General features: G+C 42.5%; 1 protein-coding gene and 1 long non-coding RNA gene across 2 annotated transcripts in view; both read left to right on the top strand.

Annotated features, from left to right (window-relative positions):
- The window catches only part of LOC144529530 (uncharacterized), a 20,489-nt gene extending 2,520 nt beyond the window's left edge, over nt 1-17,969 (top strand). The window contains exon 2 of the mRNA XM_078268647.1: nt 13,627-17,969. Within this exon, the coding sequence (XP_078124773.1) occupies nt 14,117-15,961 (1,845 nt within the window). The 5' untranslated portion in view covers nt 13,627-14,116 and the 3' untranslated portion in view covers nt 15,962-17,969. The remainder of the gene's footprint in view (nt 1-13,626) is intronic.
- Nucleotides 17,970-17,976: 7 nt separating this feature from the next.
- On the top strand, nt 17,977-21,638 carry LOC144529531 (uncharacterized). The gene is made up of 2 exons (XR_013503014.1): nt 17,977-20,293; nt 20,386-21,638. It is a non-coding gene; the product is annotated as an uncharacterized LOC144529531 (long non-coding RNA).
- The last annotated feature ends 5,862 nt before the right edge of the window (nt 21,639-27,500 follow it).

Below are 27,500 nucleotides of genomic sequence, written 5' to 3'. Positions count from 1 at the left end.
ATCTCGGATATGAAAGAGATTCTCAGAGGAATAACGCTGTCTATTGTACAAGGAGCCTTCTAACCTGCTGCATTATTAAACATATGAATGTTGTCGTGAAGAACTGACCCAAAAGCAGTCACATAGAGACAGGAAAGGTGCTTTCCTTCGTGCAGAGACGGTACACATGAAGCCATACATCTGCAGTTCTTCCCTCCTCCCTCGCCGGGATTTCTCCAACTTCGGAGCGTTATTTATCCTGACACGGATTCTTTAGATCGTCTAGTTTCACATGATACACTGTCAGAAAACGAGCTACAATTCAGGTCCATTTTTGTGTCCTAATGTACAAACTTAGCAAATGTTCCCTTAAAAGTACAAACATGCATCTTTAAGGTACAAGTATGCACCTTCCATTGTACGTTGTGGACTTTCTGAGGTGTAAGGTGCGTGTTTGTACCTTAATGTTTAAATGTAAAGTGGCATTAATGGATGCTCATCACAGCAGAAAATGAATGTCATCTGTCAGTATAGAAACACGAGTTAATCTATACTATATTATTGAAATGTGTTGTAAGGATAACCCCTTGAGATGAAGCATCTCATTTTCGAGGGGTATTCAAACTCAATAACTCAATAATTGTCAAACTACATTAACTGTGCAGTTTTGGGAATATGTGCAAAGTGAATCAGAATGTCTTTTTGCAGAGAGTGTAATAATAAGACCGGTTAAATGCTCAGAAATATGGGTTTCTTTTTGACTACCTAGTTTTGATTGCCCAAAAATAAGACGGATGGATGATTCCACACATCGCGCTTCACAAACACAGAAGATCGGATCTTTCATTGAATTTTGGGCGTTTTATTACATTTTTTAGCATGTTTGGAAACAGTCTCCTCACTGAATGTTGACATATGCCCTTCTGTGATTACACACACACACACACACACACACACACATACATATATACACACACACACACACATATATACACACACACATATATACACACACACACACACATATATACACACACACACACACACACACACACACACACACACACACACATAAACACACACATATACACACACACACACACACACATATATACACACACACACACACACACACACACACACACACACACACACACACACACACACACACACACACACACACACATATATACACACACACACACACACACACACACACACACACACACACACACACACACATACACACACACACACAAGAATTAGATGAATTGGAAGAGTGAGTAGTAATAAGTTGGTAATAAGTTGGTAATAAGTTGGTGTTAGAGGTAGAGGAAAGACCCCCCCTGTTATCTTTGGGTCAACTTTCTAACATATAACGTTGAAGAAAGTGACAAATGTTGGAATAAGCTACAAAAACGCAGGAAAAAAATCAATCAATCAAAAGCATTTTGACCCAGCCCTAACGAAAATACCCATGATTCAATATATCTCAGCTGTATCACGTAATAGCAGGATGAACAAGCCCATTATTGGCTGGGAAAGCGTCCAGGACTCTCCTCCTCCTCCTCCTCCTCCTCCTCCTCCTCCTCCTCCTCCTCCTCTTGTGACTGGACACACTTTATGCAATCTAAACATGTGCATGTGCCGGCATCTGTAGACGTATACGTTTAAGGGAACATTGACGAGGTGACGCAGGTTGCATAATGAGTGAATGAAATAAATGGATCAAGGTACAGGAGGGGGGGGGGAGAGATTATGCAACTGGGCTGAAACCCTGTCTGTGTGTCTGTGGCTCTGCAGCCCTGTGCTTAATTTGCAGGGGAGCGGCCGCTGCCAATTGGTCGGCACACACACTGGGTCTCTGCCAGCTGAATGTAGGTCACATTAGTCCTGCAGGAGGGAGGGGAGGGGAGGGTGGGGGGTTGGGTGAGGGAGGGGGGTGAGGTGCACAGCCGCTGCTGACTAGAAAAACAAAATAAAAAAGCCCACCAAAATAAATCCTCGCTCAGCCATGTCAAAGAAACGAGGCAGGCGTGCAGACATAGGAGCTAAAAGCTCTCTGCAACCCAATAAGTAAGTAACCCAAAATTGAGGCAATCAGTTGCCTCATATGTTCTGAGTTCATGATCTCAAAAGTCTGAGGTTGTCAGAGCTTAAATATTTGGAGTAACGGTGACTTGTACTTTTTGATTTCAGTTTGTTTAAAGTGCTGAAACTTTAAATAAAGAAACCCATATTTCTGATATATTAAAAAACCTTTAAAAACAGGTCAACAGGCCTATTGCATCACGGATCTCAACTGCTCACACATCTGTTCTGGGGTGATTCAGCTTCGATGAAACCCTGTCCAGCTTTTCTAAATAAAAAAAAAAATGGGAGCGGAGTGCAGTAGCACGGAGCCGTTTCCATCCTGTCCTACTTTGCGGCCGTGGTTTCCTGGCACACGTAAGATGATATGAAGCGAGGGCCAAGCTGTGGTTTGGAGTCAGCGCAGAAGGCCAGTTACAACATTTAGTAGGCCAGGGGAGCCCATGTGACTGGCGCAACACATGGACTGAGGCACTCTGCTCTCCTTTTTTTCGAGAAGGTGATGTGTGTTTGTGGAACAGGGATCTACTTCGGAGAGGACTCCACCTCGCTGGCATGCTGCCTGATTTCCTAACACCCCCTCCTCCTCGTCCTCGTCCTCCTCCTCCTCCTCCTTTTTCTTTTTCTTGGGAGGCTAAAGTAAGCCCGTGGACTTGGAATCCAGACCCCACCCATGACCCCCGAAATCCTGCACCGCGTGCCATACATTGCTTTCTTCCCAGAGGGGGGAAGACAACTGTTTCATCATCCCCCCTCTCTGTGGGCTGCTGCTCTCTCTCCTTTTTTATTTAACCCTTGTGTTGTCTTACCGTCGACTATGCAACGTGTCAAAATAGAAAATGACGCTTTCTTCCCAACGTTTGTGTCGCTTTCTTTCAACATTTTAGGCGTCTACGTAGTATATATAGATCACTAACACCAACTTATTAACACTAGTTTTACATATAGGGCTGGGTAATATATCGATATTAGATCGACATTGATACATGAGGCTAGATATGGTCTTACATTTGGGATATCCTGCATATATTCCTGGTTTTAAAGGCTGCACTACAGTGATGCCATTTTCTGGACTTACCGGATTTACTTAATGTTTTATAATTTGCCATGGTATCCACATTATTGGTAGCCTGGTCCTACCAGACTCTGGTCCACTAGCCTTGTCCTACCAGACTCTGGTCCAATAGCCTGGTCCTACCAGACTCTGGTCCACTAGCCTTGTCCTACCAGACTCTGGTACATTAGCCTGGTCCTACCAGACTCTGGTACATTAGCCTGGTCCTACCAGACTCTGGTCCACTAGCCTGGTCCTACCAGACTCTGGTCCATTAGCCTGGTCCTACCAGACTCTGGTCCATTAGCCTGGTCCTAAAAAAAAGCTTGTGGGTGGGCTTACGTTTCTGTGACAGGCAGGAATAACGGGACGGTTTAAGACATACGCGGACCCGATCCCCGCTCTCCTGGGTGAGAGTCCTGTGTTTGATCCACCCCCCCGACCAACCTCCTCTCTGAACCCCGTGTAGCTGCTGCTCTCCCCGATGCGTTACACAAACACGCTGAAAGGACGCCTTTTTTCGTCGCATCAGACGCTGACAGCCACTGTCCAAACGTGCTGATTTTACGAGTTCGGAATGAGAACGGGTTGGCTTGTCAGGCTAAGCGAGAACGGGTTGAACTCCACTCCACAGCTTTTTTTCCCAGACTCCTCAGGTGCATTGAGCCTCTGTCGGCGTGGGGCTCTGTGGGCGTGTGAACGGGTGCAGCTTTGGATTCTTTCACCGTGCTATCATTCCACAAGTGCCTCAGAGCGCGGGCGATGACGTGCGGCGAAGGTATGATGAATTGGAAAGAGGAATCTAGGTCAAGGGAAGTGTGTGTTGCAACAGACTGACAGGGGGTCTGTGCTTACTTCAGTGGGATGGATTTTGTATATTTGAGTTTGAAAAATGACATTTAGTGCGTGCAAATTAAGAGCACTTATGCAGTTTAACCCAGGAGTGCAGATGTTGAGTAACACACATTTACTGCAGCTGGTAGAAATGGACGGGAGCCATCTGAACACATCTGGGAGGGAATACTTGATATGTTTGACCCTCAATATTTCACTCTAGGGCTGCAACTACAAGGTGATTATCATTGTTGATTAATCTGTTGATTATTTTCTGGAATAATCGATTAGTTGTTTGGTCTATGCAGTGTTTCCTCTTCGTTGATTTGACCGTGGCGGCCCCCCCACAGCAACATTTCTGCCCCCCACGGTATCAGAAATAGGGCTGCATTGTTAGAGTGCATGTCAGAGAATAGCACGGACACTCGGCAGGAAAAGAGACGCTGTCAGGATGATAAGCCAGCTGAGATGGTGTGTGTACGTCCTTGAGAACTGTCAGTAGTATAACTTATGTTGTCAGTTCATTTAAGCCTGGTCCTGTATCAGTCTATAGGTCCTGTATCAGTCTACAGGTCCTGTATCAGTCTATAGGTCCTGTATCAGTCTACAGGTCCTGTATCAGTCTACAGGTCCTGTATCAGTATCAGTCTATAGGTCCTGTATCAGTCTATAGGTCCTGTATCAGTCTATAGGTCCTGTATCAGTCTACAGGTCCTGTATTAGTCTACAGGTCCTGTATTAGTCTATAGGGCCTGTATCAGTCTATAGGGCCTGTATCAGTCTATAGGTCCTGTATCAGTATCAGTCTACAGGTCCTGTATCAGTCTACAGGTCCTGTATCAGTCTACAGGTCCTGTATCAGTCTACAGGTCCTGTATCAGTCTATAGGTCCTGTATCAGTCTATAGGTCCTGTATCAGTCTATAGGGCCTGTATCAGTCTATAGGGCCTGTATCAGTATCAGTCTATAGGGCCTGTATCAGTCTATAGGGCCTGTATCAGTCTATATGGCCTGTATCAGTCTATAGGGCCTGTATCAGTCTATAGGGCCTGTATCAGTCTATAGGTCCTGTATCAGTCTATAGGCCTGTATCAGTCTATAGGGCCTGCCTGTATCAGTCTATAGGGCCTGTATCAGTCTATAGTCCTGTATCAGTCTATAGGGCCTGTATCAGTCTATAGTCCTGTATCAGTCTATAGTCCTGTATCAGTCTATAGGTCTTGCTAATGTAAATGAAGTTAACTGGTGATTTTCGTTGTTTGTATTCTTCACCTGTGAGCTAAATTGCACGTGGCTGTTGATTGGATAGCGACGTTTGTATTTGAGGTGCATTATTTACATGCTGTAGTAGTTATACTGCATTAAGATACTGTAATTAATACTGGGTTACTGTGACTTGCTGCAGAATGCTTAGCCTATATGTCAAGAAGTTGGCCTCTATAGGAACTCAACAAATACAGTTCAATCACAACAGAAAATATGCCTGACTGTGTGTGAATGGAGGTGAATACATATATTAGTCTGTGTTGCAGCGACGTGTCAGTCCTGTTTCATGGGGGGGTGTGGGGGGGTGTTCGGACCTGCCCCCACTGCTAAAATAAATCCTAAAGGAAACACCGGCTATGGCATCACTCATGTTTTCTTCGGATCAAATTTGACCCGATTTCAAAGGTTTTTTTTGTATCCGAAATAAAGGAAGGGTAAAAAAAATGTTGGAAAAAGCCACAAAACCGATAACAAAAAACGCCGGAAGAAAGCGTCCAAAGGGCCAAAATGTAGGGGAAAGAAATGATCAAAAACGTCAAAAATAGCACCATAAACGTCGACAAAATGTTTTTGAAAATAACGACCAAAAACGTCATATTCAAAAAGTTTTGTTACGTACAGAATATAACAAAAAGAGATCCTCAAAAGGAAGACTATTTCTACACTTATAAGACAACAAGGTTAAACAAAAGTCCTCTCTAACTAAGGTACTTTACAAAACAAAACACAAAACTGACAACAAACCTGTTAAATGCAAAGATGGAATCAGTTTTTAACACTCAAGCCTTGGCCCTCTTCCTCACACAACATGTCCACAAATGAGTCTGGTCTGGCAGCTGTCCTCAGCTGCAATCAATCAGGCTTTTTAACTTGGAGGCAGCCTTCCTCAATTGGCTGGTCAGTGGTGGCATGCCGCACCAATCAGCTTCCTCCTCCAGGAACTGGGCGGGACTTCCTTTGACCATCCAATCTGCAGCATGGGATGGCACAGCCTGCTTTGCATCTCACAAATCACTCAAATAAACACACACACATTGAACACACACGAGGATGCCGACGACAGCCGTAACAGTTTCTGTATCAGAAAATTTGGGTTTCTTTCAACCACATTGTCAAGAATAACGTGGATGGTTCCCTCCATCCGGTACTCTTCACAGGTCAGATAAAAGATCAGCGCAGTACTTTCATTGATAACAGAACTCTTCGAAAAGAGTGACAAAAATGTCAGAAATTGCTTCAAAAACGTGGCGAAAAAACGTCAGAAAAAGTGCAGAGAAAATGTGACAAAAACATATAAAAACACTTCGGGGAGAAGCGACAGAAGTGTCGAAAAAGACGACCACAACGTTGAAAAAATATATATGTTTTGACCCAGAAAAATAAAAAGTTGCACGGCCGACGGGACGACAACGCAGAGTTAAGTAACATACATTTAAGTGTTACAACTCCCCAATGAGCTAAACTGGCCAGTGCACCCCCACCCCCCCAAAAAAAACAACTATTATCATTTCCTTAACATAAATTAAGCCATTTGCATCATAATATTGTTGCAGAAAAATCACCAGAATGCAGAAAATGAAGTGTTTGATATGCTCAAAGTAGAGAGATCTCACCCCTCCCCCTCCAGATGTTGAACCCAAAGTTACGCCCTTTTAACAACTAATCAGTTCATCTTTGCAGTAGAGCTGTAATCGGGCCCGAAAAGACAGACAGGAGACAGAAGTCGGCCCGAGGCCGACCGGTATGTTTTGATTGAGAGCTTTTTAAAAGCCTGAACCTGTTTACAGCCCGACTCACACGCAGCTCTTTTGCCTTTTGTCAAGAAGGAGTCATTTCTACATGTTTTAACATCATTTATTCGTGACTAACGGAGGCTATCGGCCACTTGGAAGTTGGAACAAAGAAATAAAAGAAGTCCTCCAGGCGCCAGCCTCCATTTCACCTCCTCAGCATCCATTTACACGCTAATGCAGACGCATCACCTGACTGCTCATTTACCGCTCAACCCTTCAATAATGAAAATAATGAAAAATAATGAAAATTATGAAAATAATGAAAAATAATGAAAATAATGAAAATATTATGAAAATAATAAAAAATAATGTAAATAATAAAAAATAATGAAAATAATAAAAAATTATGAAAATAATAAAAAAATAATGAAAATAATAAAAAATTATGAAAATAATAAAAATAATAAAAAGAAAATGTAAATAATAAAAAATAATGAAAATAATAAAAATTATGAAAATAATGAAAATAATAAAAAGAAAATGAAAATAATAAAAATAATGAAAATAATGAAAATAATAAAAAATTATGAAAATAATAAAAAATAATGAAAATAATAAAAAGAAAATGAAAATAATGAAAATAATAAAAAATTATGAAAATAAAAAATAATGTAAATAATAAAAAAATTATGAAAATAATAAAAAGAAAATGAAAATAATGAAAATAAAAAAATTAAAAAAATTATGAAAATAGTAAAAAATAATTAAAATAAATAATGAAAATAATGGCAGCTGCACGTACTGGCTCATCCTGACTGAAGGAGAGAGATGAAACGCTCGCTGACGTCAACCGTCGACCTACAAACTGTACTTCTTGGACATGTACGGATACTGTAAGAGATGCACTGACAATATTTTAATTTGTTTTTATTATTGAATCAGTTTAAAAAAAAACATTTTTAATAATATATTCAATAAATATACAGGGCTCTGGGAAACCATTTTCTGACGTTTTTACAACAACTGATCCATTAATCTAGAAAATAATGAAAATAATAAAAATAATAAAAAAATAATGAAAAATAATGAAAATAATGAAAATAATAAAAATAATGAAAATAATGAAAAAATAATGAAAATAATAAAAAATAATGAAAATAATGAAAATAATAAAAATAAAAAATAATAACAAATTATGAAAATAATAAGAAATAATGAAAAATAATGAAAATAATGAAAATAATAAAAAAAATAATAAAAATAATGAAAATAATAAAAATAATGAAAATAATGAAAATAATGAAAAATAATGAAAATAATAAAAATAATGAAAATAATAAAAAATTATGAAAATAATAAAAATAATGAAAATAATGAAAATAATAAAAAATTATGAAAATTATGAAAATAATAAAAAATAATGTAAATAATAAAAAAATTATGAAAATAATAAAAAATAATGAAAATAATAAAAAGAAAATGAAAATAATGAAAATAATAAAAATAATGAAAATAATGAAAAATAATGAAAATAATAAAAAATTATGAAAATAATAAAAAATAATGAAAATAATAAAAAGAAAATGAAAATAATGAAAATAATAAAAATAATGAAAATAATGAAAAATAATGAAAATAATAAAAAAATTATGAAAATAATAAAAAGAAAATGAAAATAATGAAAATAAAAAAATAAAAAAATAAAAAATTATGAAAATAGTAAAAAATAATTAAAATAAATAATGAAAATAATGGCAGCTGCACGTACTGGCTCATCCTGACTGAAGGAGAGAGATGAAACGCTCGCTGACGTCAACCGTCCTCTTTTGTTTTCTCACTATGTGCTTTTGGACCGCGTGACGCCGCTGGCTCGGAATAGGGAGAGAAAGTCGGATATGATTGGCTGCCCCTTTCTCTGTTGTGCCCCCTTTTGTTGCTATGGGCGACACATTCCTTCCATTGATGCAATACCAACATTGTGTCGCAATCGCCTGTGGTCCTCCCCTGCCTCCCCTCCCTCCCCTTCCTCCTCCCCCAGCTACAGAATAATCTCCATCCCCATCTCCATCTCTGTCTTTGTTCCAACTCTCCCTCATTGATTCCCTTTCTTTGTCTCCGCTCCGCTCGTTCTCACCTGTCTATATTTAGACCGTGCTCTAAATTCCTCGACACCTCTTTGGTCTCTTTTTTTAAGTCTCTCCCCGCTCGTCTCTCGGCGCTTCACCTCTCACGGCTGACCTATATCCCGGCGAGCCGCAGCTACACTCGTGTTTACAGAGTGGAGTCGCTCCCCAGTTTCTGGGTCAGTGGGACACGCTTTAAAAAAATATATTATTCTGTGTCTGTATCGTGTCAAACAGCCACATGTCAAATGTCAAAAGCTCACTACGGTACATTGTTAAGAAAAATCCAGACACTTTGAATCAAATACGGTGTGAATATTAGGGCTGGGGAGACATGCTTTTGTCCCGATTCCATTCTTTCCCAATACACGGGCGCCGGTTGGCTTTGTGTTGTGATTTCCAGGGGTGTAGTGTACATATACGCAGTATATAGTGTACATATACGCAGTATATCCACTAAGAAAGCTGCAGGATTTCCATATACTCACTTAAAAATACACAATGACACACAACAACACACTTATATAATATACTATATTCTAATCTATATTATAATACATAACACATACATATATACATATGTACATGCATATATAGTACATACACACATACATATACACATACATGTACATGCATATATAGTACATACACACATATACACATACATGTACATGCATATATAGTACATACACACATACATATACACATACATGTACATGCATATATAGTACATACACACATACATGTACATGCATATATAGTACATACACACATACATACACATATGTACATGCATATATAGTACATACACACTACATATACTACATGCATGTACATGTATATAGTACATATATACATATACACATACATGTACATGCATATATAGTATATACACATACATATATACACATACATGTACATGCATATATATGTACATACATATACACATACACACATACATGTACATGCATATATAGTACATACACACATACATGTACATGCATATATAGTACATACACACATACATATACACATACATGTACATGCATATATAGTACATATACACATACATGTACATGCATATATAGTACATACACACATACATATACACATACATGTACATGCATATATAGTACATACACACATACATATACACATGCATGTACATGCATATATAGTACATACACACATACATATACACATACATGTACATGCATATATAGTACATACACACATACATGTACATGCATATATAGTACATACACACATACATATACACATGCATGTACATGCATATATAGTACATACACACATACATATACACATACATGTACATGCATATATAGTACATACACACATACATGTACATGCATATATAGTACATACACACATACATATATACGTATACACGCATATACACACATACATATACACATACACATATACATGTACATGCATATATAGTACATACACACATACATATACACATACATGTACACATACACACATACATGTACATGCAGTTAGTTAGTTAGTTATATTTTATTTCTGTGTCATGCCAAACATTACAACATTACATACATATATACGTATACACGCATTTATACACATACATATACACATACACACATACATGTACATGCATATATAGTACATACATATATACGTATACACGCATATATACACATACATATACACATACACACATACATGTACATGCATATATAGTACATACACACACCGACCATCCTCGTGTTTTGGGCCGTGTTATTCCTGCCAGTGTCTCGCCTCTCTTCTCTCCAGCAGCCGTTGCCCTATATTTATTGTTGCCCCTCCCAGCTGCCCCCACACCCCCGTATCTCCCCAGCCTTTTTATCCTTGACCTGCGCTGGCTACTGCCTTTGTCTGCCTTTATCTGCTCACTCTGCATCAGGCTGCATCATTGATTTGGCATCGACTTGTTTTGGCGAAGAATGCTGCCACATTCCTCTGCGGATGAACGCATTGGGGGGGTAGCTGTGTTTCAGCGTTTTTTGTGGATAGGGTTCATCAGTGTGAAAAGCAGCAGGCTGTCTCTCATGTAGGATTTTCTTTTTCTGTGTGTTTTAAAATGGATCCAGGGAACACCACCAGCCTTTGCTCTGTTTGACTCAAGCACTCAAACAAAAAGAGCTAATCATTAAGGTTTATTTTGGGCGGGTTTTCAACCTGGACCCTATTTTCCCATGCATTGGTGTCTAAGTGACTAATGTGAACAAAAACCTTTGAAATTGATCCACTATTGAGCGAGAACACTGTTACTGGCAGCTGTAATCCACTGTAATGTTACCCTACAGGACTAATGTTCAGCAGCAGTTAGTAACAAGCTGTAATGTTACCCTACAGGACTAATGTTCAGCAGCAGGTAGTAACAAGCTGTAATGTTACCCTACAGGACTAATGTTCAGCAGCAGGTAGTAACAAGCTGTAATGTTACCCTACAGGACTAATGTTCAGCAGCAGTTAGTAACAAGCTGCAATGTTACCCCTACAGGACTAATGTTCAGCAGCTGTTAGTAACAAGCTGTAATGTTACCCTACAGGACTAATGTTCAGCAGCAGTTAGTAACAAGCTGTAATGTTACCCTACAGGACTAATGTTCAGCAGCAGTTAGTAACAAGCTGTAATGTTACCCTACAGGACTAATGTTCAGCAGCAGTTAGTAAATAAGCTGCAATGTAACCCTACAGGACTAATGTTCAGCAGCAGTTAGTAACAAGCTGCAATGTTACCCTACAGGACTAATGTTCAGCAGCAGTTAGTAACAAGCTGCAATGTAACCCTACAGGACTAATGTTCAGCAGCAGTTAGTAACAAGCTGCAATGTAACCCTACAGGACTAATGTTCAGCAGCAGTTAGTAACAAGCTGTAATGTTACCCTACAGGACTAATAGTTCAGCAGCAGTTAGTAACAAGCTGCAATGTTACCCCTACAGGACTAATGTTCAGCAGCAGTTAGTAACAAGCTGTAATGTTACCCTACAGGACTAATGTTCAGCAGCAGTTAGTAACAAGCTGTAATGTTACCCTACAGGACTAATGTTCAGCAGCAGTTAGAGTTACTAAAAGTTGTGTTGTTGCTGCTGACAGACTCAGATTATTATTCTAAGTGTCTGACAACATTATGGGATGGATCCCTACAGAGATAGACCTTTTAGTTAAAGAGTAAGATCCTTTTAGTTTAACATGAAACAGCCCCAAAATCACCATCACCAAACTACACCAGACTCCATGTAAATAATCAGGACTTTTATCATCGTAAAACACACTTCATTCAAAGTGGACAGAAACTAAATAAAACTATCAAAAGCCGTCTTGGTTCATCTTTCCACTGTTCCAACAATCACCACTCTGGTTTGGTTGAAATAAACCCTTAATTCACCCATTTACATGTGGAGATATGCTGGCTCTATACACGCTAAAAGTCCTGATTATTTACATGGAGTCTGGTGGAGATATGCTAGCTCTATACATGGAGTCTGGTGGAGATATGCTGGCTCTATACACGCTAAAAGTCCTGATTATTTACATGGAGTCTGGTGGAGATATGCTGGCTCTATACACGCTAAAAGTCCTGATTATTTACATGGAGTCTGGTGTAGTTTGGTGATGGTGATTTTGGGGCTGTTTCATGTAGAACTAAAAGGATCTTACTCTTCAACTAAAAGGTCTATCTCTGTAGGGATCCATCCCATAATGTTGTCAGACACTTAGAATAATAATCTGAGTCTGTCGGTGGCTTAAACAGAACTTTTAGTGGACAAAATTGTAGGTGCGCAATTAACCGTTAACGTTACATTCCAGCTTGTTTCGCTGCTGCTGACAGAAGCGATCTTGCTTAATACTGGACCAATTTCCAAGACAGTTGTTCCTATCAGTGACTTAGACACAACAACACAAGATAATGGGGTCCAGGTTAAGTAAAAAGTTACCCTTTAAACAGCCGAGTTTTGTGCTCTCAGCATGTGTCAGACTGATGCAATGTCTGCTGCGTTACATTATTAATTTCACATGTGCACTTCCCTCAGTTGCCATGAATGCCATTCGAATTACCAGTCTCTTACATTTGATTTCAACTGCATGTTTAAAACATAACTACTGGGTGACAAGATGAAAACAGGACCATCAGCAATGAACTCAATGCCCCCATTACATCGCAAAAGACAACATCAACATGCCAGGATGAGAGTCAGGGGTCACAGGCTGCAGACAAAGCAGATCAATAGCGGGTAAATAGGCCAGACGGTGAGGTCTAGCGACCATTCATTAGTCGCCAGGGGCGACACTGTCACTTAAAGCCAGACATGTCAAAACACAAAAGGAAAGCTGTTAGGATTTAGAAATGTGTCTTCAGTCACTATGCATGCTTAAAAGAATCACAACGTTAGGAGAAATGACAAAATATGCCTTAAAATAAGTATGTTTGAGTCTGCTATAAGAATGCACAGTGGAGCCTAAGCAGTCCACATGGATTAACATATCTGTTTCTGTTTTTATCTTTGCAGCCTTTCATCTCGCAGTCAACCGAAGAGAGGCAGACAGACGGAGCGTGAGCGAAGCTCCCCAAGAGACTGACACGCTGAGGTAGACGGGCTGACCTACATCCTGCAGTTTGCATGGAGATCTAGGGCACTTCTCTGCCAGCTAAGCTTCAACATCCAACAACGGAAAAAAGCAAGAGGAAAAAAAGAAATCTGTGCTTTTTTTAAAAAAAAGACTGAGCCGCTAACGGTCTGGACACTGAACCAAAATAACAACAGTTGGATAAATGAGGGTTTCTAATGCTGAGCTCCAGCTGTTATTTATCCTTCTGGCTTATTTGGACACTTGAGTCCCCTCCTGTCATAGCTACACTGAACCTGCGATAAACAGACGAAGAACTTTGCAAGAAAACCTTCAAAGTGGTTGTTGGCACCACCCCCTCCTCTCCTTTGACCTCTGACCTGGTTCTTTCCCCCCAAAAAAACATTGCAAACTGGCTGCCACTAGACAAATATGGAAAATCTGACTTCAGCTCTCAAGACATTAAACAAAAACTCAGGGGATAACCCTAACTGCGTTGAGACCTTCAGCAGTTATGAAGAGTCCCTTCCTTCTGCTGAAGGGAGTCCAGCTCGCGTGGGATGCCTCGCCAAGGCCAAACCCAGTATGAGCTGCAGGCGAAAGCGCGAGTTCATTTCGGATGAAAAGAAGGACGCCTGCTATTGGGAAAAACGCCGCAAAAACAACGAGGCTGCCAAGCGCTCCCGGGAGAAGCGACGTCTCAATGATATGGTCTTGGAGAACCGTGTCATTGCACTGAACGACGAGAACGTGAGGCTCAAGACAGAGCTGCTGCAGCTTAAGCTGCGTTTCGGCCTCATAAACACAGCCTCCTACATCGAAAAGAGCCAGCAGATCGGTGGAAGCAACACGGGAAATGGAGGCTCGTCCTCATCCCCTTCTTCTTCCACGCAGTACTACTCCAGCGGTTACTCTAGCGGTTCTCAGGTGATGATGAACTCTGATTCCTCAGAAACAGAGCAGTCTGGACGCAGCGAGGGCCACAGGCAGCTGGTGAAATACTCACCGCATGGCTCCCTCTCCGACATGTCCGACGGCTCCTCCAGGGACAGCCCTGAGCCAATTCCTTTCAAGATCAAACAGGAAGGTGACAGGTTAGAGATGGACATTGCAAACGGCACGACCACGCAGATCATGTTCAATATCCATCGTGGTCTGGCATCTGTGCCTACTCACCACCAGATCCAGCAGCATTCTCAGGAGATGGAGCCTGCTTATCACAGCCAACAGCAGCACTATCAACAACAACAGCTCCATCAGGAGCCTGTTTGCGCTATCAACACTGTCAGCCAGCCGGCCCCTCACCCACCTGCTGCCCAGAGGAGCGTCATTCTGTATGGCTCCAGCAGTGCCTCCTGTGCTGTGGACGCCCTGACGAGGCACCAGGAAATCGATATGCAGGCAGCCCAGAAGCAGAGCAGTGGCAGCAGCCAGACGTGCGTCACACAACTTCCGCAATCTCTTACAGAGAGCTCCACAGAGACACTGGCTGAGGTGACAAAGCAGCTGGAGAGAAAGACGTTAGACTCGCCTCCATATGAGCTCTCAGAAAACCGTAATGAAGCGGGAGAGAGACAGGTGTACCGAGGTTGCCAACTTGCCCAGCAGCAGGAGAGAGATTCATCTGTAGAGCTCCTCCACAAACAAGACGAGGGGGTCAATCACTCGCACCTGTACCATCATCTGCAGCAGCCTCATCATTCATACCTCAGTGCCCAAGACGAAGAGCCACCTGTGCTTACCTACGAGGGGCAGCACGGGAGCGAGGCTTACTACCGAGGCTCCTCCAGCAAGGACACGTCATCCATTGACGGGGATCCCCGCAGCTCTGACAAAGAGGCCTCCACGGATGATGACGAATCCCCCTCATCATCTTGCTCAGATATGGGCAGCTACCACAACCAACATCATGCCAGCTTACACCACCCTGCCTCGCCTCCTCCATCCTCCCAGGGATGCTCTCAGGCCCAGGGCCGGGATCCCCAGGGGGAGGTGAAGGGCACAGCGTTGCCCCATAAACTCAGACTCAAACACCGGGCCATGAGCACTGGGAGCAGCGGTGGCAACTGCTCAGGCCAGGAATCCCCCACAAGCCCTCCCTCTGCCACAACACCTCCCCTGCCCCAGCACCCTTACTTGTCACTCATACCACAGCAGAACATTATGCGAGAGAGCCAAGGTGGAGGCTGTGGACAGGCGGCCTCATCATGGGAGGAGGGCAGGAAGGAGAGTGGGAAAAACGAGACAGGTGGACGACGAAACAAGAGGCGAGATTAGGTGACTTTTACTTGCCCAGTTCAGACCAAAGATTTGAAGACGAGACAAGTTGAAACTTGCAAATTTACAATGCAAAATGCGCCGGTCTGCAACTTTCTGAACCTTGCCAGTTTACACTAATGAGACGACACAAGCGGTGGATCATCTGCATATAGCAACAACTCTCTGTACATCCATTATAACTTCCGACTTTCAGGTTTTTTTGTCACTGAATATAATTTGTAGCATCTTCAATTTCTAGTGAGAGTGAGATACAGTTGAATTCCTAGTCTCTTCAGTTACTCTCTAGCGTGCTCAAACACATATGGATCATTTTATTTCTATAGTTTGTAGCTGACCTTACAAACTGCAGACTTTTCTATTAGCTGTTTAAACAGGTGACATAGTCTCTTACGTTCTAAAACCAGCCGGTTTGAGTCGAGCGGAGACGGGCCGGTTCAGACCGCTGTAACTTTTCCCTGCTTCTTTCCTAAACGGTTTTGCCTCGTCACAAATCTTTGGTCTGAACTGGGCTTTGTTACAACAAAAGACATAATTTCTCCTTTGAGAACTACCCTGCCATCATGCCTTTGCCCTAGGATCAAATCCTCTCCTTGAGCCCTCTGGACAGGAAGCTGGGCTTTTGTACTCCCCTATCAAATCCCCTATGTCACCAAAAAAGGCTGGACATCTTATAGGGCTGTATCATATTTGTTTATATTGTACAGATTTGTCATTTCTTACAACCTCTCCATACTTACAGAAGCACTTTTGTTTATGTGATGAGAGGAGGAATGGAACTACCTGCTTTTCTACTTTTGTCAACAAAGCAACATTTAGATCACTTACAGTACAAACACGAATGTAGGAAAAGGAAAAGTTTTGAGCTTTATCAGTACTATAAAATTGGTACATATCTGACTGTAGACAAACATACACATGTATGGCTATCTGCCTTAATTAAAATCAAATGCAAACGTACTCTGGGGACCTTCCCTCGACCAAAGAAGCACCAACACTACAAATATCAAGTTCCATACCTCTTCCCAGACCCTACCTCTACCAACCCATCCTCTCCCCAACCATCTCCATTGTTTCACAAAAGATTGCCATCACCTTTATTTTTTAAGCACTTGGTTTGTATATTACTGTGATATATGAATATATGTATCTATTATAAATATATATTTTACAAAGAAATTTGAATACAAATTCAACAAAAATGTGACAAACCTACAACGGTAAAAAGAGGGTTTTTGGAAAGTGATCATCCTATTATGAATCATAATTACTGTACAGCCAATACAGTCTCACTCCCAGCGTGTCAAAGAAAACAATGCTTGGTCAGGGGCCTTTGGGGTTAGTTACTGACGCAAAAAGTCTCCTTAAGCGTCTCAGTCAGACGCACAAGGGCTTTCAATTCCAATGTAATCCAAACCGCAGCGCTATCACCGTGCTCACAGGACCACATTTGTGCACACAAGAGCAGAAATGCTCCTTTGCGAGGATGCTTTTCTGCTCACCGATGGTGTTGGCTTATATCTCGTGCACGTGACGTGACTAATTCAACGCCATACATGGACCGGGGCTAGCCTGGAAATCCAGACCCAAATCCGAAAGATTAAGGGTCTGGCAATGAGTAATGAAAATGGCCCAACTACGACCAATCACAACAATACATACGCTTAGCTACCAGAGGAGCTAACTGGTAGATTAATCTCTTAGCTAGCAGAGGAGCTAACTGGGAGATTAAACTCTTAGCTACCAGAGGAGCTAACTGGTAGATTAATCTCTTAGCTAGCAGAGGAGCTAACTGGGAGATTAAACTCTTAGCTACCAGATGAGCTAACTGGTAGATTAATCTCTTAGCTAGCAGAGGAGCTAACTGGGAGATTAAACTCTTAGCTACCAGAGGAGCTAACTGGTAGATTAATCTCTTAGCTAGCAGAGGAGCTAACTGGTAGATTAATCTCTTAGCTAGCAGAGGAGCTAACTGGGAGATTCATCTCTTAGCTACCAGAGGAGCTAAGAGATTAATCTCTTAGCTAGCAGTAGAGCTAACTGGTAGATTAAACTCTTAGCTAGCAGAGGAGCTAACTGGTGATTAATCTCTTAGCTAGCAGAGGAGCTAACTGGGAGATTAAACTCTTAGCTACCAGAGGAGCTAACTGGTGATTAATCTCTTAGCTACCAGAGGAGCTAACTGGTAGATTAAACTCTTAGCTACCAGAGGAGCTAACTGGTAGATTAATCTCTTGGCAAAACAGCTAAAATGTCCTTCTTGCAAAGGAACGATTGGAGTCTTCTGTTCCTCTTTTAGATAAAGAGCCAAGTCTAACTCATTCATTGTAGCGGCCAAAGCCGTTTCAAACAGCTGGTGTTCATCCGTAGTCATCTTGCAATGTTTGCTAATGACTTGGACGTCGCAGCGCTGTCGTCATCTGTTTAGCTCGCCTCTGGCCCGTCTATATCAGATACAGCGATGTGATTGGTGCAGCTCGGCTACAAGGGCATAGTTAATGAGCATCATTACTGAATGCCAGACGGACTCGCTGAGCTAATTACAATTGTTCTCCTGCGAGAACTCTGGATTTCCAGAGTAGACCACTGCTGCTTTGATTTCAAGTCTAGACTACAGCTCTGGTTTTTAGTTGGTCATGTTGGTCACGATAATCCCGCCCCTTACGTAAATGGTTCTTGGTTCTAGACTAAGTATAGGTGATGCTCTGGAACCAGTTTTTCTGGCCGAAAGCCGGTTCTTTGGCTGTCGAAACACGAAGGACTGGTCTGAGATTAGGCATCAGCTTCAAACTAGCCTTCAAACTGCCTTGGTGAAAAAGGGTCTGATGCTCTGGGTCTCGACCGATTAGGCGTCTCCCGGGTGTTTTTTGACTCATCCACCACCCCAACCTGCCTCTTTACATGGATTTCGGTCTTGCACTCGCCACCATTGTCGCTCTTCATTCAGCGTCGTGTTACAGCGTCCCATACAGACCCTAAAGGGTGTCTTTGCGTCGATATCAGATGCTGAGAGCCATTGACCAAGCGTCCATCAAGTTTTTGACGAGTTGGGAGTGAGAACGGGTTTGCACAGTAGCGTTGTCCACTGTTGCTACAGGACCCATTCAAATTAAAACGCCTCTCTCTTGATTGTTAAGCTTTAGCATTAATCATTTGTTAATGCTCTGTTTACACAGAAATGGCCGTCCACTTTGGAGCGCCAACAGCACTGAATGGAGAACACGTTGTTTCCTCATTAAAAATGTTTTGGACTTCTTAACCTTTAACCAGCCTTTAAATAATCGGTGGAATTCACCAGCTGCAGGCTTTAAGCCTTGAGTTTATTTGAGCTTTATCAACCATATCTTGTTGTTGTTACCATTCACTGGCCCAATGTATTTATTTCCCTTTTTCTCCACACGCCCATCACTGTAGAAAAGCCCACAGGAGCATAGACGGAGAATGTGTACAGACCTTTTTAGATACAAACTGCAGTCTTGAGTTTGAACTGTAATGGAGGTGCGGGGGGGAAATGCAGGCGGAGTTAAGTCACATTCAAGTAATTAAAACACTACAGTGCACTGAGATCTGAGGTTTTGTAGTGCGACCAAGCATGGCCCTTTAGGTTTATACTGGCTCCCAGATAATTGAGATATTGTGGAATAAAAGACAAGATCCTCAAATCCTCCAATTAGTGCACACTTTAAAATTCCCCACTAGCAATGAATCCTTAAATTAACGACATAAATGATAGGGTTGGGTTTATAAAAAATCTCATTTCTGATTCAAATTGCTCTTCATTTGAATGATGCTTTATCGATTCATAGAGTGAAGACATTGGTACCAAATGAAACTAGGCGATGTAAGGAATCCATGTAATGCTAAATAAAAAGAAGCCTTTTTTAACATCGAGGCCAGGGGACTACAAATTACAAATAGCCTTTTGGCTAATTCTGGCATTTTTAACCCATGTATAAAAATACGTTTTATTAATTTGCACAGTCCCCTTTCTTAAAAAGGCCACTTTCACAGATGTATGGCTTTAGGAATTCCATCTTTGCATTGAAGAAAGCACTTAACGCTAATATTTTTAAAGGTCCCATGGCATGAAAATGTCACTTTATGAGGTTTTCTAACATTAATATGAGTTCCCCCAGCCTGCCTATGGTCCCCCAGTGGCTAGAAATGGTGATAGGTGTAAACCGAGCTCTGGGTATCCTGCTCTGCCTTTGAGAAAATGAAAGCTCAGATGGGCCAATCAGGAGTCTTCCCTTTATGACATCATAAGGGGAAAGGTTACCACTAAGGCCTATATAAAAGAGACTTCAGATACAGTATTAGGGGACCACTAAGGTCTATATAAAAGAGACTTTAGATACAGTATTAGGGGACCACTAAGGTCTATATAAAAGAGACTTCAGATACAGTATTAGGGGACCACTAAGGTCTATATAAAGAGACTTCAGATACAGTATTAGGGGACCACTAAGGTCTATATAAAAGAGACTTCAGATACAGTATTAGGGGACCACTAAGGCCTATATAAAAGAGACTTCAGATACAGTATTAGGGGACCACTAAGGTCTATATAAAGAGACTTCAGATACAGTATTAGGGGACCACTAAGGTCTATATAAAAGAGACTTCAGATACAGTATTAGGGGACCACTAAGGCCTATATAAAAGAGACTTCAGATACAGTATTAGGGGACCACTAAGGTCTATATAAAAGAGACTTCAGATACAGTATTAGGGGACCACTAAGGCCTATATAAAAGCATCCAAAAAGCAGAATGTCATAGGACCTTTAAATAAACTGAGTTGAATTAAAAAATAATGCTCCAAAGTTAGACAAAATTATTGCAATGGTAAAACAGGCATGGCCACTTTCACAGATGTACAGCTTTAGGTCTACCGTCTTTGCACTGAAGATAGCACTTAGCACTAATATTTTGAATAATGCAGTAGGTAAGAAGGGCTTTCAAATCTAAGATAAATGGCTATTAATGAAATCTCTCTGACCAAATTGATATAGAATCGAAAATCAAATGAATCGAATGGGGACCTTGTGAATTGGAATCGATTCAGTGATACCCAGCCCTAATAAATGACCTCCCTTGTCTCCCATGTGCCTCCATTATTACGTTTCATTATCCCTTTCTCATGGCAGTTCTGCTTCTGGGCGGTGAGGAATTGCCTGCACTGGATCCTAGTTTAGTCTATGTATCACGTTTGGTTTTTTGGTGCTTGTGTATAAATGTAAAGTTTCCCCACACCCTCGAGCAACACTGTAATGTTTATTTCATTGGTCTTATATCCTCTTTTTCGTCAAGGTGTTCTGTTTTCTCGATGCCGTGTCTTTTTATCCTATTGACTGTGATGACATGTATTTGCCTCATTCCTCCTCCTCCTCCTCCTGCGCCCCCTCGGCTCTTTTTTCAGTGTGTATTAATCAGTAATGTGTGTGGTTTTTGCTGATGGTTTTAAGAAAATGAAAAAAATAAAAACAGGCAAAGATAGTGTGGTGTTTAGAGACGGGTGGTGGTTGGTCTGGTTGGTCATTACCATCGCTTCCTTTTGACATGAATATGTATGTAAAGACACTAATGTTCATTGTGGATGAGGGGAGCATTTCAAAAGTCAAAAAAAAATTAAAATAAAAACAAATGTTGACGCTTTCAACATATGATGAAAACGACCTGCTTTTCTCCGTTCTTTCACCAGTGTTTGTGTGGTTTAGCACAATCAGAATCAGAAAGGGTTTTATTGCCAAGTACGTTTTTTAACACATACAAGGAGTTTGTTTTGGTGTTATTGGTGCACGTCACACATTCTTTAGATGGAATATTAAACAATATAAGTATAGGTACAAACAATATAAGTATATTTACACAGTATGTATTAAGTTAAAAATAAAGAATAAATAAAGATATGAATAAAAAATAAAGAGCAAAGAGCATTACAGCAGAGAGAGAACAGTGGCATGAAGGTGGAGAGTCAGGGTGGGGTTCCGGGCCTTGTTGATAAGGCAGGTGGCGGAGGGGGAAAAAGCTGATCATGTGACGTGAGGTTCTGGTCCTGATGGACCTCAGCCTCCTGCCAGAGGGGAGTGGCTCAAAGAGATTGTGTCCGGGGTGGGAGGGGTCGGCCACGATCTTTCCAGCACGCTTCAGAGTCCTGGTGGCGTAAACGTCCTGGAGCAGTGGCAGATTGCAGCCAATCACCTTCTCTGCTGACAGAATGACACGCTGCAGTCTGCCCTTGTCCTCGGCAGTGGCAGCAGCGTACCAGATGGTGATGGAGGATGTGAGGATGGACACCAATGACAATGACACCTGTTTTCATTTTACAATTTTACACTTGCAAAGACAACCTGCAAAGCAGCAATGGGTAGGTTTACTTGGACGTCATGCTGACTCTGATTTACTCGCATGATCAAGTTGTTTTCAGTTAAAAGAGTAAGTAAGCAAGTAAAGTTTATTTGTATAGCACCTTTCACAGATAAAAATCACAAAGTGCTTCACAATAAAATGTAAAATAATATGACAAATTAAAATACAAGAACATTTAAATGAGTGCTTGATCGTTGAATCGTGATTAATCGCATTCATTTCATAGTTAACTTGCAATTAATCACAATTAATCGCACATTTTTATCTATTCTGAATCCCATTATTTTACTTATCAACATGGAAAAGTGGATCGGCTTGCTTTGTGCTTTTGTCGCCTGGCTTTGACCGAGGGGGCGGAGAATTCGCAACAGCGTTTGCATTTGCATGTGCTTGGCCATCAGCCACGTACTTGGCCATCAGCTGTATGCTTGGCCATCAAGTGGTATTTCAGACTGGACGTGCTGTGATGATAGCTCAGTTCACAACGACAAAACACACAGATCACGTTGGTCTTGTCAATGGATCCATTTGGCAACTTTTTAAAAGGAAACTTTCCATTCAGAATCTTATCGGCATCCATTTCGGCGTCTCGCGCTCGCCATCCACTCAAAACGTAACGTTAGCCTACTACTCTTTGGCCGGCTCGCGAGCCCAAACAAGTGTGTGCGGCGTGCCTGTTGTTCTGTTTCCGGTCTAGCTAGATCTGGTGTGGTGTTGTAGTTCTTATAACGTTACTAGTTGTTGCAACAGCACGTGAAAAAACTACAAAGTTTTCTAGGCCAAAAAGAACGTTAATCTAGCGCTAAAAAAATTGACGCCGTTAAAATGGGTTTGCGTTAACGCCGTTAATAACACGTTAAACTGACAGCACTAATTTAAATACAAATAGAAAATATAACAAACAACCATGAAAAACCCCTCGACTAACTAAAAGTCTGCTTGAAGAATAGAGTCTTCAATTGCTTTTTAAAAGAATCGACAGAATTCACACATCGTAGAGAGGGAGGCAAGATCGGTCGGTCTAGGAGCCACTGCTGGGAATGACCGGTCCCCTCTAGGAGCAACTGCTGGGAATGATCGGTCCTCTCTAGGAGCCACTGCTGGGAATGATCGGTCCCCTCTAGGAGCCACTGCTGGGAATGATCGGTCCCCTCTAGGAGCCACTGCTGGGAATGACCGGTCCCCTTTGGAGCCACTGCTGGGAATGATCGGTCCCCTCTAGGAGCCACTGCTGGGAATGATCGGTCCCCTTTGGAGCCACTGCTGGGAATGATCGGTCCCCTTTGGAGCCACTGTTGGGAATGATCGGTCCCCTCTAGGAGCCACTGCTGGGAATGTTCGTTCCCCTTTGGAGCCACTGTTGGGAATGATCGGTCCCCTCTAGGAGCCACTGCTGGGAATGATCGGTCCCCTTTGGAGCCACTGCTGGGAATGATCGGTCCCCTCTAGGAGCCACTGCTGGGGAATGACCGGTCCCCTCTAGGAGCCACTGCTGGGAATGATCGGTCCCCTCTAGGAGCTACTGCTGGGGAATGACCGGTCCCCTCTAGGAGCCACTGCTGGGGAATGACCGGTCCCCTCTAGGAGCCACTGCTGGGAATGACCGGTCCCCTCTAGGAGCTACTGCTGGGAATGATCGGTCCCCTCTAGGAGCTACTGCTGGGAATGATCGGTCCCCTCTAGGAGCTACTGCTGGGGAATGATCGGTCCCCTTTGGAGCCACTGCTGGGAATGATCGGTCCCCTTTAGGAGCTACTGCTGGGGAATGATCGGTCCCCTCTAGGAGCCACTGCTGGGAATGATCGGTCCCCTCTAGGAGCCACTGCTGGGAATGATCGGTCCCCTCTAGTTTTAAAATGAGTGCAGGGAACCACTAATAGCCTGTGACCTAATCACCTCAGACTACGGGTGGGAGTGTGAAGCCCTATCAAGTCAGAGATGTAGGGAGGAACTTGACCGTGCAGAGCTCTAAAAGTAAGGATCAGGAAGGCATTTTGCACATGCTGTGCAGAAATCTCACTGATTTCTTTCACCAAAACCAGAGATCCCCGTTTATTTTAAACACTGAGTACGTTTACACGCACCAGAGAATATGACAATAGTCCAAGTTTGATCCAGGTCATGAAAACAGCATTTTTCGGAGCCTTTTGAAGTTTTTTTCATGGGTTTTTTTCCCCAAATCTTTTAAGCTTACATTTGTCACTTTGTTACAAGTTGTATTAGCAATAGTTTTTTCTTCAAATGCTATAAAATTTACAAAAATACCCAAATTCAGTGAAAGTAGTGAACTGATTATTTAACTTGTAGTGAACCATCCACGTTATTTTTTTGGACAATTTGTTGGAAAGAAAACCCAAATTTCTGACATGGAAACCTTTTGAAAATGGGTCAGATTTGACCCGAGTGCCTAAAAGAGCAGTGCCTGTTAACATAGCAATCGCAGTCTGTAGGCAGCACAAACAAACAGCCTGACTCATCCTCTTATCAACTGTTATGTACTATCAACTGTAGCCAGGACCGCCAGTTATAACACATTACTTACTGGCTGACATAAGACAATGAATCACCATCAGTAAACAGACAAAATACATTAGGGCAACTGAGCATTATAAACACTCAGTTTTCTCTTCTTTAATATTCCTTACAGACTGATCTCATGAAATAGCATATGTTAGCTGAAGATCTTTGCTCTTAATTTCTATCATTTTACATGGGCTCGGACTGGGCTTGGGCTGGGCTCGGGCTGGGCTCGGACTGGGCTTGGGCTTGGGCCGGGCTTGGGCTCCGGCCCTGCTCGTGGGGGGACTCGGACTGGGCTCGGACTGGGCTCGGGCGGGCTCGGACTGGGCCGGGCTTGGGCTCCGGCCCTGCTCGTGGGGGGACTCGGACTGGGCTCCGGCTCCGGCTACGGCTCGGGCTACGGGCTCGGGCCGGGCTCAGACTGGGCTCGGGCTTGCGCTCCAGGTTGAGCGGTAAATGAGCAGTCAGGTGATGTGTCTGCATTAGCGTGTAAATGGATGCTGAGGAGGTGAAACGGAGGCTGGCCTCTGGAGGACTTATTTCATTTTTTTGTTCCAACTTCCAAGTGGCCGATAGCCTCCGTTAGTCATGAATAAATGATGTTAAAACATGTAGAAATGACCCATTCTTGACAAAAGGCAAAAGAGCTGTGTGCGTGCGCACATTTGAATACTGTCGGTGTTAGTCCTCCGGACAGCACAGTCTCTTTTTTCTTTCTCTCTCTTTTCCGCCGAGTGGTGTGCGTGTGCCCGCTCACGGTGTGAAGCGTGTGTCCGCACTATTCTCCAACATGCAGTCTAACAATCACTGCTGATAGACGGGTCAAACACAGGACTTTCACCCAGGAGACCTGGGATCGGGTCCCACGTATCTAACTAACTTGGAGTAATTTGTGTGATGTCAGCTTGTTAAATGTGAACATGTTCTAGTTCCTTCTCCCCTCTGTGACAGGAAAGAAGATCTTTGAGTTGGGGACAAAACAAGACATTTGAGGACGTCATCTTGGGCTTTTTGGGAAACACTGATCTTTAAACTTAAACCAGAGGTCTAAAATACATCTCTGCTCTGATGTGATCCCACTCAGCAGTGAGACACTGAGCCAAAGGATCACTGGGAACAGGTGTGCCCTGCCAAAATCCTGAATATTTATAGCAGAGTAGCAAAGTGGGCCACGTTGCAAACTAAACTAAGAGAATCAGCTCTGTGTGATTTGCGGGACTAAGCCAGTCTGAGCCTCTGACTGCTGCTGAGATACGGTTTCTGAATGTGTCCTGTCTTCAGTCTCTGGGTGAGCTGGTCAAAAACTGCACAGCTTTCTACGTCACTAGCTGAGACGAGGGGGCTAGGGGGCTAACCGTTAGCATGCTAGCTCATTCTCAATGGCAGACCACTGCTACAACACACACTAGTTCACCATAATCTCCAAAAGAACTACTTCCATGTCCCTGTTCTGCAGGTATTCCACAAAGGTGGAAGTGGTCCCTCGTTTAGAAGAAGTCTCCCAGCTAATCCTGCCTTGTACTACTAAAGTTGGAGAAACAGCTAGCTAGCTCATGTAGTCTTTACCTAGCTACTGAGCATGTAGTCCTTACCTAGCTACTGAGCGTGTAGTCCTTACCTAGCTACTGAGCATGTAGTCCTTACCTAGCTACTGAGCATGTAGTCCTTACCTAGCTACTGAGCACGTAGTCCTTACCTAGCTACTGAGCGTGTAGTCCTTACCTAGCTACTTAGCACATAGTCCTTACCTAGCTACTTAGCACATAGTCCTTACCTAGCTACTGAGCGTGTAGTCCTTACCTAGCTACTGAGCGTGTAGTCCTTACCTAGCTACTGAGCACGTAGTCCCTTTACCTAGCTACTGAGCATGTAGTCCCTACCTAGCTACTGAGCGTGTAGTCCTTACCTAGCTACTGAGCGTGTAGTCCTTACCTAGCTACTGAGCGTGTAGTCCCTACCTAGCTACTGAGCGTGTAGTCCTCACCTAGCTACTGAGCGTGTAGTCCTTACCTAGCTACTTAGCACATAGTCCTTACCTAGCTACTGAGCGTGTAGTCCTTACCTAGCTACTGAGCGTGTAGTCCTTACCTAGCTACTGAGCGTGTAGTCCTTACCTAGCTACTGAGCGTGTAGTCTTTACCTAGCTACTGAGCGTGTAGTCCTTACCTAGCTACTGAGCGTGTAGTCCTTACCCTAGCTACTGAGCATGTAGTCCTTACCTAGCTACTGAGCGTGTAGTCCTTACCTAGCTACTGAGCGTGTAGTCCTTACCTAGCTACTGAGCATGTAGTCCTTCCTAGCTACTGAGCGCGTAGTCCTTACCTAGCTACTGAGCGTGTAGTCCTTACCTAGCTACTGAGCGTGTAGTCCTTACCTAGCTACTGAGCATGTAGTCCTTACCTAGCTACTGAGCGTGTAGTCTTTACCTAGCTACTTAGCACATAGTCCTTACCTAGCTACTGAGCGCGTAGTCCTTACCTAGCTACTGAGCATGTAGTCCTTACCTAGCTACTGAGCGTGTAGTCCTTACCTAGCTACTGAGCAATGTGCGACTATAGGCCTATATATATTCAAAACCATTAATGATGACTGCGTTCCTCTTAGCAGAGGTCCTGGTGTTGTTCATGCTGACTCACTGAAATATCTCT

The sequence above is a fragment of the Sander vitreus genome, chromosome 15 (genome assembly GCF_031162955.1).
Source record: "Sander vitreus isolate 19-12246 chromosome 15, sanVit1, whole genome shotgun sequence".
Classification (NCBI taxonomy): domain Eukaryota; kingdom Metazoa; phylum Chordata; class Actinopteri; order Perciformes; family Percidae; genus Sander; species Sander vitreus.
Note: the sequence above shows the minus strand (reverse complement) of the source record. Positions and strands in the feature narration are given on the sequence as shown.